The sequence below is a fragment of the Pan paniscus genome, chromosome 18 (assembly GCF_029289425.2).
Source record: "Pan paniscus chromosome 18, NHGRI_mPanPan1-v2.0_pri, whole genome shotgun sequence".
Taxonomy (NCBI): domain Eukaryota; kingdom Metazoa; phylum Chordata; class Mammalia; order Primates; family Hominidae; genus Pan; species Pan paniscus.
In genome coordinates, this window is record NC_073267.2 from 3358682 (window position 1) to 3376607 (window position 17926).

The 17926-nt window shown below is 50.9% G+C and overlaps 2 protein-coding genes across 7 annotated transcripts in view; one reads left to right on the plus strand and one right to left on the minus strand.

Moving 5' to 3' along the window:
* LOC117976336 (nuclear pore complex-interacting protein family member A5-like) overlaps positions 1 to 17926 on the plus strand; it is an 82472-nt gene that overhangs the window by 51161 nt on the left and 13385 nt on the right. For 2 of the 4 annotated variants that reach the window (XM_063598217.1, XM_063598218.1), the window contains exon 2: positions 16183 to 16268. In XM_063598217.1, the coding sequence (XP_063454287.1) occupies positions 16183 to 16268 (86 nt within the window). The other 2 variants (XM_055100656.2, XM_055100655.2) reach the window with 2 other exon arrangements.
* On the minus strand, positions 4432 to 8449 carry LOC100988258 (serine protease 30-like). 3 transcript variants are annotated; one of them, XM_055100699.2, is made up of 7 exons: positions 7445 to 8449; positions 6515 to 6606; positions 6408 to 6434; positions 6020 to 6185; positions 5669 to 5937; positions 5006 to 5166; positions 4432 to 4789 (listed from the first exon to the last, which is right to left on the minus strand). In XM_055100699.2, exons 2-7 carry the CDS (start codon positions 6564 to 6566, stop codon positions 4514 to 4516), a joined length of 951 nt encoding a protein of 316 aa, XP_054956674.1. In that variant the 5' UTR covers positions 6567 to 6606; positions 7445 to 8449; the 3' UTR covers positions 4432 to 4513. The 3 variants fall into 3 exon arrangements, with proteins under 3 accessions (XP_054956674.1, XP_054956676.1, XP_054956677.1); XM_055100701.2 differs by having other exon boundaries at positions 4433 to 4789; positions 7035 to 8449; XM_055100702.2 differs by having other exon boundaries at positions 4433 to 4789; positions 7007 to 8449.

A 17926-nucleotide genomic window follows, 5' to 3' on the forward strand; every position in this document is an offset into this window, starting at 1 on the left:
GATAGGTCGGTAGATGGGTAGGTGGGTGGGTGAATGGGTGGAATAATGGATGGATAGGTGGATGGCTGGATGGATGGGTGGGTGAATGGGTAGGTGGGTAGGTGGGTGGGTGAATGGGTAGATGCATGGATGGATGGATGAATTTATGAGTCAGTAGATGGGTGGGCGGGTGGATGGATGGACAAATGGGTGAGTGGATGGATGGATAAGTGGGTGGGTGGGTGAGGGGATAGATGGACAGAAAACACACTAGCGGGACCAGGCACAGTGGCTTACACCTGTAATCCCAGCACTTCGGGAGGTCGAGACGGATGATCACTTGAGCCCAGGAGTTCAAGACCAGCCAAAGCAACACAGTGAGACCCTGCCTCTACAGTCTACAAAAATACATAACCAGGCGTGGTGGCGTGGACTTGTAGTCCCAGCTATGTGGGAGGTTAAAACAGGAGAATCACTTGAGCCCAGGAGGTAGAGACTGCAGTGAGCTGAGGTCGCGCCATTGCACTCCAGCCTAAGAAACAGGAGTGAAACCTTGTCCCAGAAAAAGAAAAAAGAAGAAGAAAGAAAGGAAAAGAAAAAAAAAAAAAAAGAAAAGGAAAAGAAAGAAAAGACACTAGCATTCATCACGATCCAATTTTGGACCAGGCGCAATGGTGAGTGCTTACACAAGGACTGCCTCATTTAATCATCACAAACACCCTTGCGGTGGGTGTTAATCTCACATTTTTAAAGACAAGGAAGCCCAGGCTGAGCGAGTGAGTCATGGAATTCCAACCCCAATCCCACAGTCCTCCTGCCACTTCCTGCTCAGGTGTTGGCCCAGTCCCACCATTGTGGGGGGAGGTTCTTTCCTGACAGTCCCTGCATCCCAAGTGCCCAAATACTTCAGCCACCACAACATGTGATTTTCTTGTCCTGGAACTCTGAGGTCCACATGCATACAGTGCCGCTGGCAGAGCCTGCTGTAATCCTGAGAATTCCTTTCCATCGACTCACTGCAAGTTCAGAGACAAGGTGCGTGCCAGACCTGCACCCTGGGCTCCAGGGTGAGGAAGGAACCGCTCGTCCTACGCTGGGTCTCTGCCTCTGCTCCTGCTTCTCACCCTTGGCCAAACGTTCCCCAATCCCGAGCAGCTCTGGCCTTTGGACAGAAGTCAGCCTGTCAGCCTTCTGGAACACCTGCGTCCATTGTGGCCACTTCCTCATCCCCAGACCGGCTCAGTCTTGCAGGGGCGTTTGAATTGTTTCCTCCTACACAACACTGAACTGTGCAGCTCCCGCCCCGACCTGTCTCTAAACAGTGTCACTAGTCCCAAGGCCTCCTGCAGGCCACTGGGCCCACAGACAGGCCAACCAGCAAACTGGGGGTCCCACTGAGAGACACTTGGTGCTGGTTGCCGTGCAGTTAGAGTGGGCCAGGCAGCTGGAACCTAAGAGGAGCTGCTGGAGGGAGTGGAGCACCTTGAATGTCACCTGGACTCACGTCTGCCCCTACCGCCCCCTCGGACCCGCACCCACCCCCCGGCCCAGGCACCAGGTGAACCCTCTGTGTCTTTCCAACAAGCCCCAGGCAGGAGGGGCTTCACAAGCAGAAGCACCGGTCTTGTAAGTCCTCTACAAACAGCACCTGTGTGAGGGGCCAGAGAAAGAGAAGACAAAGAGGGCTGTGTGGGCACCACAGTCCAGGTCAGGCGCGGAAAATCCTTCTGTGGCTTTTGCTGTTGGCTGAGGCCCCCGTCCTTCTAACTCACCGTTGGCAGAAGTCGGATGCCTCGGAGAGAAAAGAGGCTCAGCAGGCTTCCCCTGCCCGTGGGGGTCGAGGAGCGTTCGTGCTGTCCACTGCCAGGAAATGTGGGGGGTTCTGAGGACCACACAGACACACACACACACACAAATACACACCCATTCAAACATACGCACAAAATACACACGCACACAAATACACACCCATATACACATACACACAAATACACACCCACTCAGAGACACACACAAATACACACCCATACACACATACACAGACAAGCACATACACAAATACCCACACACACACAAAAATACCCACCCACACAGACACACAAATACACACCCACTGACACACACACACACAAATACACACCCATCCACACAGAGACACACACACAAATACCCATTCACATACACGCAAATACACACCCACCCCAAATACACACCCATCCACACAGAGACGCACACACACATACTGACCCATACATACATACACACACAAATACACACCCACCTCCCCACACACCCCCACACACACACAAATACCCACACACCCATTCACATGCACGCAAATATACACCTAGCCCCCCACGCAAATACCCACACGGAGACACAGACACACAGAAATACACACCCACCCACACAGAGACACACTCACCACAGAAACACACACATACATACATGCAAATACACACCCATACACAGACACACAAATACCCACACAGACACACACCCACACACACAGACACATACACACACACACACCTACCCCACAGACACACATACAGAGATGCAGACACATACACAAATACGCAAACACATATGTACACACACACACATGCACATAAAAATACACCCACACCCATCCACACACAGGCACACGCACACATAAATACACACCCACACACAGACACATCCACACACAGACAGGCACACAGCCTGGACAGGGGCCTCCTGGATGGGAGTGGATCCTGGCACAGGGCTGATAGCACAGCAGCCCTGGTCAAGGTCATCTGGGGAAGAGACTGTGGGGGTCCTTGGGCACGGTGGCTCACGCCTGTCATCCCAGCACTTTGGGAGGCTGGGGCAGGCGGATCACTTGAGGTTAGAAGTTCAAGACCAGCCTGGGCAACATGGTGAAACCCTGTCTCTACTAAAAATACAAAAATTAGCCGAGCATGGTGGTGTGCACATGTACTCCCAGGTAGGCTGAGGTGGGAGGATTGTTTAAGCCCAGGAGGTGGAGGCTGCAATGAGCTGAGATTGAGCCACTGCACTCCAGCCTGGGCAATAGAGCAAGACCCTGTCACAAAAGAAAAAAGGAGAGAGAAACTGAAGGGGCTGATATGTAAGGAGGGAGGCTGAGTGCTTCTGAGACATCCTTGGTGCTTCAGGCCTATGTGAGGGAGGGCTGCCAACTCTAACATTAAAGCAGAAATCCAGAAGTGAGGATTTTGTTTTAATCCTTCACTTTCCCTCCTCACTAGATTTCTGGAAGGAGTTATTTATGAGTGAAGAGCTGGAGAATCCATTAGCAAACTGTTGCATGAAAGTGATTAGCAAGAGAAAGTTGTGAGACAAAACAGAGAAGCTGAGAGGCCAGAAACCTCCACCCAGGACGCTGAGCTCCTGGCGGATCCGATGAGTCCCTCCAGGACACCGTCCACCCTGGGATGAAGGCAGAGGAGTTGGAAGGAGGCGAGGCCATCACGGGAGAACAGGACCCTATGAAGGTGGGCCCACAGCAAAAGGAAAGATGATTCTAGAGCATCCAGTCTTCTAGGGCAGCAAAACAACCTAAATTTTCTAAGAGGCCACCCAGCTGAGGGTGCCCCCTGGGAGGGCTGAGGCTTCAGGGTGACGGCTCCACTGCCCACTCACCTGCGACCTCAAAGCCCCTCTCCTCCGTGGGGTGCTCCTGAGAGCCACCTCCAGGGCAGGCGAGTGGCGCTGGGACAAAGGCTGGCCCAACTGTGCCCCACCCAAGCAGACGGTCCTTCCCCCAGACCTGGCGCCAAACTGGAGTGAAAGCCCGACCACCTTGTCTCACAGGGAAACTGACACCGGATGCGAACTTCCAAATGGATCCCTCCCCGCAAGTGTGGAGCTGGCGCTACCAGGCACTGCTCTGGCCATGCTTCTAAGACACAGGCAGACGGCGCTGCCCACCACGCTGGCGATGGCCTCAAAGCAGCTGTTCATGCCTGGGACAGCGCCCAAGGACCTTGCTCATGCCTGGGACAGGCCCCAGGGCCCCCACTGGCTGCAGTCAGCAGCGGGCAGGGTTTTGGGGGAGGGTATGGACACTCTGTGGGCCGGAGCTGGGAGAATAAGGCCTATTATTGGACACCTGGTGGCCATGGCAACCACACAAGGATGCCTGAGACTGAAAATCTGTGGGCTTCAAGGAGCTCCAGCTCTTGCACTGGCTGAGTCACAGTGACTATATAACTCTTACTCCCACTTTTGGGACACTTTTTGAGAGGGACAGGGATCCTATCTAACTACACAGGATAGACATCGCCCAAGACCGTCCTGAGCAAGCCTGGACACTGTGACCCTAACGATGAAGATGTCCTGCAGACAATGTCCGGGGCAGGCACCATGCTCTCCCAACCTACCACAGCCAGATGTTTTTGTAAAGAACAATAAAAATGAATTACTAGAAAAGCAAAGACATAAAATACACATAAAAAACCTACAGTTTTTATTATTAGATTCCATCAATCCTACCAGAAAGGGGATCCCGGACTCCATGGCTCATGGTTCACAGGGACCCAAGCAAGCATACGGTCAGCAGCTCAAGCAGCAGCACTGGGTGGGATCTGGAGGTGCCTGAGTGGGATCCGGGGGCACCTGGGCGGGCCCCGGACATGCCTGAGTGAGATTCGGCCAGGGTTCTCTGAATCCAGTCTGTGTAGCTTAGCACCTGGGTGTAGACACCAGGCCGGAAAGGCCGGGCACAGCCGAATCCCCAGCTCACAATGCCGGCCTGGATCCACGTATCATTGATGGGGCAGACCAGCGGCCCCCCGGAGTCACCCTGGGGGAGAGAGAGGGAGGGCCCCATGAGGTCTGCACTGAGGGAGACACCTGGGCCCCAAGTGCCTTCGAGAATCTGCTGCTGAGGCCAAGGAGCTAGGCAAGGACTCTGGTCCCTCTGGAGACCCTGAGGTGTGGGACATGGGGAGAGAGTCCAGGACAGGGTGAGCCTAAAGGGCCCACACAACTGGATGGGGTGACCAGGAGCTGCAGTCACCTGGCAGGAGTCTTTCTTGCCCTGGACAGAGCCAGCACAGAGCATGTCGTCCTGGATGAGGCGCTGGCCAGCCAGGCTGGGCTCTCCTAGGTGGTACATCAGCTCACACATGTTCGAGTCCAGGAGGGGCACAGCCACCTCCTGAAGGACACTCGCCAGGGCTGGATGTGATGGGGGGGCCAGCCTGAGCCCACCTCAAGCCTTGTCCCCACCAGGTGAGCCTCCGCCCTCTCACCTGTGATGGTGGCAGCCTGCAGCTCCTACCTCTTCTCTGCCCACCCACCCTGCTCTTCTCAACTCCCAAACCAGAAGGCACTGGGGTCAGGGAGCAGGGCTCAAGCCCAGATCCTCTCCCATGACCCTGGCTAATCTCATGACCTCTTAGCCTTGGCTTATTCATCCCAACACGGGCACAATCCTTGACACTGGCTCAAGATCCCCAAAATCCAATATGGTGGTCACCTTGGCCAAGGGGAGTTCCACAGTCTGGACAGCCTGGGTCCTGGCCCTAAGTGTTCCCAGCTTCAGGGTGGGGGTGGGAGGGGAGAGGAGATAAACATGCAGACCAAGGTCTGTGGAGACCACTCAGGCTGGCTCTGCATGGTCCCTGGGCTGGTCCTCCCTGACTAGGAGTAGGGGCTGGTGAGTGCATATTCCCCTTACCTCTCTCCTGGGTGGACCCCCAGCCCGTTACCCAGCACACGGTCCCAATGGCGAGGGTGGTCTGGGGTCCTGGGAGGCAGATGGGGCTGAACTGGGAGGCCTGCAAGGGGGAGTCCAGCTCCATCAGGGCAATGTCCCCGCTGGTGGTGGTCCCATGGTATGAGGAGTGGACCAGGAGCCTCCTCACAGCTACCAAGGCCGAGTGGGGCTCTGAAAGTGAGGGTGTCAGCCCTCCAACTTTAACATGGTAGAGCCTGGGATCCTCAGACCTGGGAGGGGAATGGAAACACGGCCCACTGCAGGCAGCCGCCAAGGGGAGGGGTGAGGAGCACCCCACCCAGCGCCACTCACCTCAGGAAGCAGTGGGCGGCTGTGAGCACCCAGCGTGGGTGGATGAGGGAGCCCCCACATACATGCCCCACTGAGGTCAACCACAGGCCAACCTGCCACGGCCAGCGTCCTTCCTGGCTGTCTTGGCCTCCCACAATCCTCCCGGCCTCCTTGGAGTGGCCGCATTCTGCGAGGGATGGGCGGGTGGGAGACCTCAGCTTTATTCCCTCTCAGAAAGCCCATCCCTCCCGGTCTGACTCTTTACCCTAACACCTTCTGACATTCCTCTGCCCTTGATGTCCAGGGATGAGGCTCCCAGGGCCAAGGGCCTCTGCATGTCCCCTGGGGCCAGTCCTCCCTGTCCAGGAGTAGGGGCTGGTTGAGTGCAGGGATGAGATGTCTACGGTACCTGAAGGCAGCACATCCCCATGAGCCCCTGGAAAGCAAGAGAACAAAGGGGAGCACACAGGCTGGCAGGGGGTGGGAGGGAGGAGAAGACAGAGGCGCATCCCTCACCTGGCAGCAGCCACAGCAGCAGAAGCAGGATGGGGCCTGCCCGAAGCCCCATGGCTCCTCTTCTCTACAGACACTGCACTGGGGTCAGAGTCCTTGGACGGCACCAGAGGTTGGGGGGGCGGGGGTGGCAGGTCATTAACCAGTGGCAATCACGCTGGAGCCCTCTGTGCCTGGCAGAACCCGCCCTCCCCAGATGCCGCTTGGGCTCCTGTCCCGCATGTTCCAGGGAGGTGGTTGAGAGGAGGCTGGGGATGCCAGGGCCCACCTCAGGCCAGTCCCTCCAAGGAGCCAGAGGTCAGAAGACCGGTCAGTCCACCCTACTGGGCTGCGATGTGGAAGCCCCACCCAGCCTTCCGGCAGGCAGGAGACCCCCACTGCTTCACCCACTAGAAGCTCTGCTCAAGGCAGAGGTGGGGACCAACCCTCTTCACCCTGTCCCCAACCAGGAAGTGTGATGTCTCCACACAGGCCAGCCGGGCTGCCCCAGCCCACCTCGCGCCTCCCTTCCCACCAGAAGGACCTGTAGCTCCTGCAGAGCCCTCCTGGGGCACACCGTATCTAAGGGGCTGGAACCTAGGGGAGCCCTATTCGTTGCTATGGGAACAAAGACAGCCAGGGTTCGGCCCACCCCCAGACAGGAAGGGTCGACTCAGGAGACACGTTTTCCAGGTGCTACTTCCTCCTGCTGCTGCCACTGCCCAAAACCTTTGGCCCCCATCCCAGGGCCAGGGGCAGAGGCAGAGCCAGTCCCGAGGCAGCTGAGGACCCCACCATGCGCTTGGTGTTGTGCACGGCCTCCAGCCCGGACTGAAGTTGGCCTGACCCGAGAAGCCCAGGATCGCTGAGGAAGCTCCCCACTGTCGTCGCCTCTCAGCCCCACGCCCACTCATCCACAGGCAGCCGGGATGCTCACGCAGCCACGTCACGGACCTCATCTCGGCCTCGCTACGACTCTGCCAACAGGGGGCGCTGCAGGAGGCTACGCGGTCGCAGGGACTCCTTTCTGTCCGTTTCCGGCAAACTTCCCGCGCTCTTCCGGCAAACTTCCTGCGCTCTTCCGGAAGTTGAGGGTGGTTCGCTAAACTTCTGGTGGGCTCCAAGAGAGTTTCCGGCGGACTTCCTGTGCGATCGGGCGGGGTTCCGGTCAGTATGCGAGTCCTGTGAGCATCATCTCAGCCTGGCCTCAGGCCCTGGAGGGTCTGGAAAATGGGTGGTCCCTCTCAGGAGCCAACCAAAAGACGTTCTCACTGGCTGACAATGGGACACTTGGAGCATCACTGTGGGCAATAACTTGGAGTGATTTAAATACGTGAAATAAGGCCGGGTGCGGTGGCTCACGCCCGTGATTCCAGCACTGTGAGAGGCCGATGCGGGCAGATCACCTGAGGTCAGGAGTTCGAGACCAGCCTGGCCAACATGGCAAAACCCCATCTATACTAAAAATAAAAAAATTAGCTGGGCGTGGTGGTGGCACCTATGATCCCAGCTACTCAGGAGGCTGAGGCAGGAGAATCACGTTAACCCAGAAGCAGAGGCTGCAGTGAGCCGAGATCGCGTCACTACACTCCAGCCTGGGCGACAGAACGAGACTCCATCTCAAAAAAAAAAAAAAAAAAAGAAAAGAAAAGAAAAGAAAAGAAAGAAAGAAATCCATGAGTTCATAATATTACAAAAAAAACCTTTATCAGTTTTGGAGTATGCTAAGGAAATAGTTCATTATTTTGAGGATAATTAAATAGATGCCAAAAACATAAACATTTTTAAAAATAGAATGAAAGAGGCAACAAAAATAAATAGATGATGAAAAGTTTCTCTTTATGGAGAAATTTCTGCTAATAAATGGAAGAGGAATATCACCATGTTGCAATCTAATGGACTAATTGGTCTAGGGAATAATCCTCAACAGCTAGCTCATCACTAGGAGACAGTCAACTGGTGAGTACCCCCGATAGACTTTTCTGGAAAAATCAGAGGCCCGCAAGGGGGAGTCCAGCTGCATCAGGGCAACATCCTCACTGGTAGTGGTCCCATGGTATGAAGGGTGGACCAGTAGCTTCCTCACAACCACCAAGGCCGGAGTGTCAGCCCTCCGACTTTAACATGGTAGAGCCTGGGATCCACAGACTTGGGAGGGGAATGGAGACGCAGTCTGCTGCAGTCAGCCGCCCAGGTGAGGCAAGGAGTGCCTGAATTTGCCCAAGACTGCAGATCTGGGGTGTGGGACATAGGAACAGAGCCCAGAACAGGGAGAGCCTGAAGAGTCCACAAATCTGGACTGGGAGTCCAGAGGGAAACACAGAAACAGAGGAATATGTTAGAGACAGCATGGGGGCACAACCAGCAAATCCAGATGGTGAGATTAAAGGACAAATGATCAGTTATTGGACAGTGACAAAGAAAAAAAAGAGATGGAGGGGGCACCTCTAGAATAAAAGAAACTTAAGACGTATAGCAATCAACTGCAATGAATAAAGTTTATTTTGTAAGGGAAAATTGTGAAAGACTTTAAAAGGGACCCACAAAAATTACTGAGTAAATTCAACGGGGTTGTCTCTCATACTCTTCCAGGTTTTCTGATTCTGTGGGGGTCCCTCCCTTTGAGCTATTTTAAGACTCTGTAAATTGTAGATAACTGATAGGAATGCAGATTGTTCTTGTACATCTATTTAAGCAGATTAATTTCAACATTGCTGATGTGTTAAATATGTTCCTACTCGGAATTCTTCTTTGAACCAGTTGTAACATCTCACTGATTCTGTCATTAATTGAGTTAAATGAAAACACAGGCTGGGTGCAGTGGCTTATGTCTGTAATCCCAGAACTTTGGGAGGCTGAGAAGGTGGAATGATAGCTTGAGGCCAGGAGTTCAAAACCACCCTGGTAAATATAGCAGACCCTGTCTCTCTAAAAGTAAAAAATTAACGTGTATTAATTTTATATTTGTATGAGTCATGATTTTATCTTTTTAGCACATCATCCTTTAACAATTTATATTCTGATTCAAACGCACACATTGGAAAACATAAAATGAGCTGGGAATAGGAAATATGAATATTAATTATATTTGATGTTGTTAATGAATTGTTGTTACTTTTGTTTAGTTTGATAATGATATTGTAGGTCTTTTTCATGGCCCTATCTTTTAGAGATATATACAGAAAAAAAATATTTAATTGGTCTCAAAAATCCAGAGTGAAAATAGCCAGTCTCTGTGTCGCCCAGTTATGGTGAAATATAAATTAATGCACCTGAAACTGGCAGGTGTTCATTTTGTACTGGAAGTGAGGTAAGTAAGGTCAACTTTATGATAATGCCAGCTTCCTGTAGGTTTACAAGCAGAGATGTGTGTCCCTGGACAGGGGTGTTTATTAGTTGGAATCTCGTGAGCAGTCCCTTTTACTTCTGCTAACATTAGGCTAGTGAGCACCATTGTTGTGGGGAACTTCCCCCGTTTTGGCACCTTCAGTCCCATGTTCCAGGAAACCACTCAGTCCCAGGACAGCTGGTCACCCTGCAGGAAAGCCATGTTTTAGGCAGTGACTCTTCCCACCTCCACTCTGCCTCCCTTTGCCATAGTGGGCAGAGAAGTAGGAGACAGGATGTGGATAACGGGCTGGAGAATGCAGGGCGAGGGGTCTGTATCTAGTGGCCAGTCTTGGGTGTAATTGACACCTTAGTAGTTGTCCACCTAGTATCCGCTTTCACCTTCTTGCAATCCCCTGATTTTTGATTAGGTAATGGTCCCTACCCACAGCCCACATGCTTCACGGGCACTGATGCTAGCCCCAGCTTCCATGACCAGCTGCTCCCTTCCAGAACCCAGGACGAAGCCGGTCAGTGCAAGCCAGTCCCCATGCCACACCTTGGGCCAATAAATCACAAGGGGTAATTTGTCAGAGGCATTTGGGAAAACATTTCCTTATTCCTTTTTTAAAAAATTATATTTACTTTTATTTTTTTCATCTAGAATTTCTGATGAAGATCACTCTTTAAAATATGTATATGTGGCCGGGAGCGGTGGCTCACACCTGTAATCCCAGCATTTTGGGAGGCCGAGGCGGGCAGATCACGAGGTCAGGAGATTGAGACCCTCCTGGCTAATATGGTGAAACCCCGTCTCTACTAAAAGTACAAAAAATTAGCTGGGCGTGGCATCGTGCGCCTGTAGTCCTAGCTACTCGGGAGGCTGAGGCAGAAGAATGGCGTGAACCTGGGAGGTGGAGCTTGCAGTGAGCCAAGATCGCGCCACTGCACTCCAGCCTGGGCGACAGAGCGAGACTCCGTCTCTCAAAAATAAATAAATAAATAAATAAATAAAATATGTGTATGTGTATGTACGTATGTACACACACACACACCATTCAACCATTGGCTGGGCATGGTGGCTCACACCTTCCTGCACTTTGGGAAGCTGAGGCAGGAGGATATCCTGAGCCCAGGAGTTTGAGACCTGCCTGAGCATCATAGTGAGACCCCATCAGAACAAAAAAAATGGTTTAATTAAAATATATATAATTGAATTTTATTTTATATATTATATATATGTTTATATATATACCATATATATATATAATTCAAATAGTTGAATTTAGGCTGGTCAAGGTGGGTCACACCTGTAATCCCAGCACTTTGGGAGATTGAGGCAGGTGGATCACACCTCAGGTCAGGAGTTCGAGACCAGCCTGGCCAACACGATGAAACCCCATCTCTACTAAAAATACAAAAAGTAGCCGGGTGTGGTGGCAAGCGCCAGTAATCCCAGCTACTCAGGAGGCGAGTTTATGTTACTTTGTGTAAACATATGCTTTCATTCCTCTCAGTCAGAGATACCTAGGAATAAGATTGCTGGATCAATTTATCTTTACATTTTTATTAAACTTTCCAACTGCTTTCCAAAGTGGCAGGCCCCATTTTACTTTCCTACCGGCAATGTGGGAGAGTTTCTGTTTCTCCATATCCTCACCACTTATTATTCTCTTTTTGAGTATTAGTCATCCTAGTGGATATGAAGTAGTATCTCATTATGCATTGCTTTTCTTAAAGATATGGTCTCACTCCATTGCCCAGGCTGGAGTACAGTGGCACAATCATAGCTCACAGTAGCCTCAAACTTCTGGGCTAAACCTATCCCCCCACCTCAGCCTCAGCCTCCTTAGTGGCTAGGACTAAAGGCACACACCACTGCGCCTGGCTAATTTTTTACCTTTTTTTTTTGAGATAGAGTTTAGCTTTTATTGCCCAGGCTGGAGTGCAACGGTACGATCTCGGCTCACCGCAACCTCCACCTCCCGGGTTCAAGTAATTCTCCTGCCTCAGCCTCCCAAGTAGCTGGGATTACAGGCAGGTGCCACCATGCCTGGCTAATTTTGCATTTTTAGTAGAGACACGGTTTCTACATGTTGGTCAGGCTGGTCTTGAACTCCCGACCTCAGGCAATCTGCCCGCTCTGGCCTCCCAAAGTGCTGGGATTACAGGTATAAGCCACCATGCCCAGCTCTCTGGGTTCTTTCCTTCCTTCCTTCCTTTCTTTCTTTCTTCTTTCATTCTTTCTTTTTTTTTTTTTGTAGAAGCCACAGGAAGAAACAAATCATGAGGGGATGCTTTGACAAGCTACAAACACTGGAGTCATAATATACCTGTATTTAACTTGGTAAATCCAACCATGCATGTTTGAATGTGAGAGAGACAGAGAAAGAAAGAGACAGAAATGAGACAGACAGAAAGAATAATGCTTTAAATAATGCAGGGGTTTCTGCCCTCCACTCTCTAAGAACATAGAACCCATGGGCTGAATAGAAGGAGGAGAGGGCACAGTTGTCCTTCCCTCAGCCTGTCTCAATCCAGGGCCTTCACATTCCCTATGCTCAGCATGACTCCAGCATTTTGTTTTTGTTTTTGTTTGTTTTTAAGACAGAGTCTCACTCTGTCACCCAGGCTGTATTGCATTGGCACGATTTCAGCTCAGTGAAGCATCCACCTCCCGGGTTCAAGCGTTTCTCCTGCTTCAGCCTCCTGAGTAGCTAGGACTACAGGGACGTACCACCACACCTGGCTAATTTTTTTTGTATTTTTAGTAGAGATGGGGGTTTTACCTTCGTGGTCAGCCTGGTCTCAAATTCCTGGCCTCAAGTGATCCACCCACCCCAGCCTCCCAAAGTGCTGAGATTACAGGTGTGAGTTACTGCACCCTGCTTATTTATTTTTGAAACACGGTCTCACTATGTTGTCCAGGCTGGACTGCAGTGGTGCCATCAGAGCTCACTGTAGCCTCGAACTCCTGGCCTCAAGGGATGTCCCTGCCTCAGCCTTCCAAGTAGCTGGGACTACAAGCACACACTACCTCATTGGCTATTATATCTTTTTATATATTTATTTGTTTGTTTGTTTGTTTATTTTTTCAGACAGAGTTTTGCTTTTATTGCCCAGGCTGGAGTGCAATGGCGTGATCTCGGCCACCGCAACCTCTGCCTCCCGGGTTCAAGCGATTCTTCTGCCTCAGCCTCCCGAGTAGCTGGGATTACAGGCATGCGTCACCATGCCCGGCTAATTTTTTTTTTTTTTTTTTTTTTTGTATTTTTAGTAGAGATGGGGTTTCTCCATGTTGGTCAGGCTGGTCTTGAACTCCCGACCTCAGGTGATCCACCCACCTCAACCTTCCAAAGTGCTGGGATTACAGGCATGAGCCACCACGCTCGGCTGGCTATGATATCTTTAACACATCTCCAAGGTTTCCTCATCTCCATTTTGAACAGAGAGGGCTTCAGCAGGTAACAGCATCTGGCCTAAATGTATTTTATTTCTTTTGTATATGTTTTGTTTTGTTTTCTGTTCCTGTTTTTGTTTTTTTTTTTTTTCTTTTGACACGGAGTCTGTGTCATCTCGGCTTACTGCAAACTCCATCTCCCAGGTTCAAGCGATTCTCCTGCCTCAGCCTTCCAAGTAGCTGGGATTACAGGTGCGCACCACCACGCCCAGCTAATTTTTGTATTTTTAGTAGAGACAGGGTTTTGCCATGTTGGTCAGGCTGGTCTTAAACTCCTGACCTCAGGTGATTCACCCGCCTCGGCCTCCCAAAGTGCTGGGATTACAGGCGTGAGCTACCGCACTCTGCCTATAAAAAATTTAAGGCCAGGTGTGGTGGCTCATGACTGTAATCCGGGGACTTTGGGAGGTTGAGGTGGGCAGATCACATGAGGTCAGGAGTTTGAGACCAGCCTGGCAACATCGTGAAACCCCCGTCTCTACTAAAACTACAAAAATTAGCTGGGTGTGGTGGCACGCGCCTATAGTCCCAGCTACTTGGGACTTAAAGCAGGAGAATCTCTTGAACCTGGGAGGTGGAGGTTTCAGTGAGCCGAGACCGCAATAGTGCATTCCAACCTGGGCGACAGAGCAAGACTCCATCTCCAAAAAAAAAAAAAAAAAAAAAAATCCAGTTTATCATCTGTATCACAGGCAGTACTGGTGTTCTGCTGTTTTCTGGTAAAATCTTCACTTCATGTTTTAAAATTTGTGGTAATGTACCAAGTATCACAGCCAATTCGTTAATCTTCCTTTCTTATAAATTATACTATTAGTTTTGCCTCTTTTTTTTTTTTTTTTTGAGACAGAGTCTTGCTCTGTCACCCAGGCTGGAGTGCAGTGGCGCGATCTCGGCTCACTGCCAGCTCCACCTCCCAGGTTCACTCCATTCTCCTGCCTCGGCCTCCCAAGTAGCTGGGATTACAGGTGCCCACCACCACGGCCAGCTAATTTTTTGTATTTTTAGTAGAGACGGGGTTTCACCATGTTAACCAAGATGGTCTCGATCTCCTGACCTTGTGATCCACCTGTCTCGGCCTCCCAAAGTGCTGGGATTACAGACATGAGCCACCCTGCCTGCCTTTTTTTTTTTATTTTAAGACAGAGTTTTGCTCTTGTTGCCCAGGCTGGAGTGCAATGGCGCAATCTCAGCTCACTGCAACCTCTGCCTCCCGGGTTCAAGAGATTGTCCTGCCTCAGCCTTCTGAGTAGCTGGGATTACAGGCATGTGCCACCATGCCTGGCTAATTTTTGTATTTTTAGTAGAGACGGGGTTTCACCATGTTGGTCAGGCTGGTCTCGAACTCCTAACCTCATGATCCGCCTGCCTCAGCCTCCCAAAGTGCTGGGATTACAGGTGTAAGCCACCATGCCCAGCCAAATCTAGGGCTGGAACATGGCTGCAGCATACAAATAGAATTGAATTCCATACTTTTGTTAACCCTGTTTTTTGTTTATTTGTAGTTGTTGCTGTTTTTGAGACAGAGTCTCGCTCTGTCACCTAGGCTGGAGTGCAGTGGTGCAATCTCGGCTCACTGCAGACTCTGCCTCCCGAGTTCAAACTATTCTCCTGCCTCAGCCTCCCAAGTAGGTGGGACTACAGGCGCCCACCACCACACCCGGCTAATTTTTGTATTTTATTAGAGACAGGGTTTCACCATATTGGCCAGGCTGGTCTGGAACTCCTGACCTTGTGATCCGCCCACCTCGGCCTCCCAAAGTGCTGGGATTACAGGCATGAGCCATCACACCCAGCCCCTGTTTTGTTTTTGTTTTGCTTGTTTCTTAGGGTTGTTTTTCTATTTATGGTAAAGGCATTGGCTTTCCATTTGTAGCATCAATAGAATATTTCCTGTTTACAATAACCGTATGTCATAGTAAATGGTAAAGGGATTTAAAGCAGTGGTTTTCAGCTGCCAGAGGCCTGAGAGAGTTTGGGCACACTCTGATCGGGCAGAAGGCCTGTGGGAAGTTTAGCTGAGGACAGGGCCAGGAAAGGTGATGGACAGTGGGGGTCTGTCCTGGTCACCAGGCCCCTGGGTCCTGCCCACCTGCTTGGAGCTCCCCACCCATCACACATGATGCTGCCAAGCCCTCTGGGTATTGTGAGCAAATACCTTAGGAGAGAAGCTGATGAACTTTGTTTCTTGAAATGCACAGATTCCTTGGACATCCCTGAGAGGTCAATCATGAAAGTCAACTTGGTTTTCTCCCCCTCATTTGGGTTCAGAATTTAAAGTCCACACACACGGGCAGTAAGATGATATAGATAAGGACATCATCACTCGGTTTCGGATGTTAAAATGTCTAGGTGGGTTAGGGGTGATTTGAGATCACACAACCTTGTGCCACAAAGAGGAATTCCCAGGCCGGAGGGAGACATTTTATTGCCATGTTATGATCTTATCATTGAGTTGAAAGGCAATCTTGTTTCATTTTGGATTCTTTCTTATGTTTATGTCTTATAAGAGCACTTTGAATTTCCAAGCAAATAATAATTTTGAATTAGCTTTTAATCATTGACTTCTAGCAGTTATATGATCAGAAACATGCTGTGTGATTTGATTGCTCTCAAATATATTGAGATTTGCTGGAACAAAATAAGTCAGGTTAATTTTTGTAAATATACCATGCATGCTTAAAATGAATGTATCTACATTTGTTCCTGAGATACAGGTTGATGGACGGATGGCTACATGAATGTGATGGAGATGGTTTACTATCGGGACCTTCCGCATCCTGCTGATGTTTTGTTGCTTAGGATATGAATGGCTGAGCGGAGGCTGTAAAACCTGGCACTCTGCTTGGGTATGAGGTTCTTCCTGCCATCCTGCCATCATTTGTTTTTTATGTTTTGTCGCCAAAAGTGACCTTGAGGAACCCTGGGAGCTCAGGAAGGAAGGAGCCCCCAGAAGCAGGGACAGGGAGCTGGTTGGGGAGGACCAGAAATCAGGTTTGTGAAGGTTCCAGAGAGGACCTGTCCTTGGGAGGAGAGTGGAAGACTGAGATGGGGGAGGGGTCATTGGAATGATGCGGGAGCTACTTGGCATTGTCCATTGTGAGGCACCACCGGGGTCATCAGGGATTGGTGGAGAGGGAGTATAAAGCCCCAGGGTTGCTAAGGGAGGGCCCAGACCGAAGAAGGTTTGGTGGATAGCAGAACGTTTGTCTCCCTCTGATTGCTCCTAAGCCTCACGCTCCCTTGCCCCGCGTGTCCTGTTGCTTCCCTGATCTTCTCCGTGACCTGTAGCTAAACCTTCCACCAGCGCTTGAGAACTTAATTTGAACCGGATCCTTTCCCAGACCCCTTTCTTCTTCTCCTCCTCCTCCTCCACCTCCTCCAGGTGCCCAACAGCCCCCTTCTCCTCCTTTCCCTTCCCTTACTTCCCCCCTTCCCCTCCCCTTCCCCTCCCCCTCCCCTCCCCCTCCCCAACTCAGATCCTGGCCCGGTCCCCGTCCCCTTCCCTCCCCCCTGCCCTAAGCCACCTCCACCTCTGTCCTGGCCGCCTCAGGGCGCCCTGAAAGGACCAGGACATGCGGGTGCGGTGGATGCTCTTTTGGCTCCTCTTTGGGCTCCTGCTGGAATTTATCAGCCATCAGTGCATCTCTGTGAGTAGACGCTGGACCCGTGGGGTTTCTTCCTTTTTACTGGGCTGTGTCACACGGCATGAAATGACACAGCTCAGGCCTGTAATCCCAGCAGTTTAGGGGGCCGATGTGGGCAGATCACTTGAGTCCAGGAGTTGAAGACTAGCCAGGGCATCATAGCGAAACCCCATCTCTACAAAAAATTCCAAAAGAGATTAGTTGGGCCTGGTGGTGTGTACCTGTTATCCCAGTTACTGGAGAGGCTGAGGTGAGAGGATTGCTTGGGCCCAGGAGCTGGACGTTGCAGTGAGCCAAGATGGCCCCGCTGCACTCTTGTCTCTAACAAACAAAATGGACCAAAACAAAGTGAAATGTCATTTGATTTGTGTCATCTGGTTTGATGACTTTTTTTTTTTTTTTTTTTTTTAGACAGAGTCTCACTCTGTCGCCCAGGCTGGAGTGCAGTGGCAAGATCTCGGCTCACTGCAACCTCCACTTCTGGGGTTCAAGCAATTGTCCTGCCTCAGCCTCCTGAGTAGCTCAGATTACAACGCCTGGCTAATTTTTGTATTTTTAGTAGAGACGGGGTTTCACCATGTTCGCCAGGATAGTCTCCATCTCTTGACCTCGTGATCCGCCTGCCTCAGCCTCCCAGTGCTGGGATTACAGGCGTGGGCCACCGCGCCTGGCCAAAATATATAACCTTAAGTGTAAGTTTACTAACTTTGGAAAGTACATACACCAGCATAAACCAACCCCCTTTCAAGATCTACATTATTTTATTTATTTATTTATTTTTGAGACAGTTTCTCCCTTGTTGCCCAGGCTGGAGTGCAATGGGGCAATATCAGCTCGCCGCAACCTCTGCTTCCCAGGTTCGAGCGATTCTCCTGCCTCAGCCTCCCGAGTGGCTGGGATTACAGACATGTGCCACCACTCCCAGCTAATTTTGTATTTTTAGTAGAGATAGGGTTTCTCCATGTTGGTCAGGCTGGTTTTGAACTCCCGACCTCAGGTGATCCG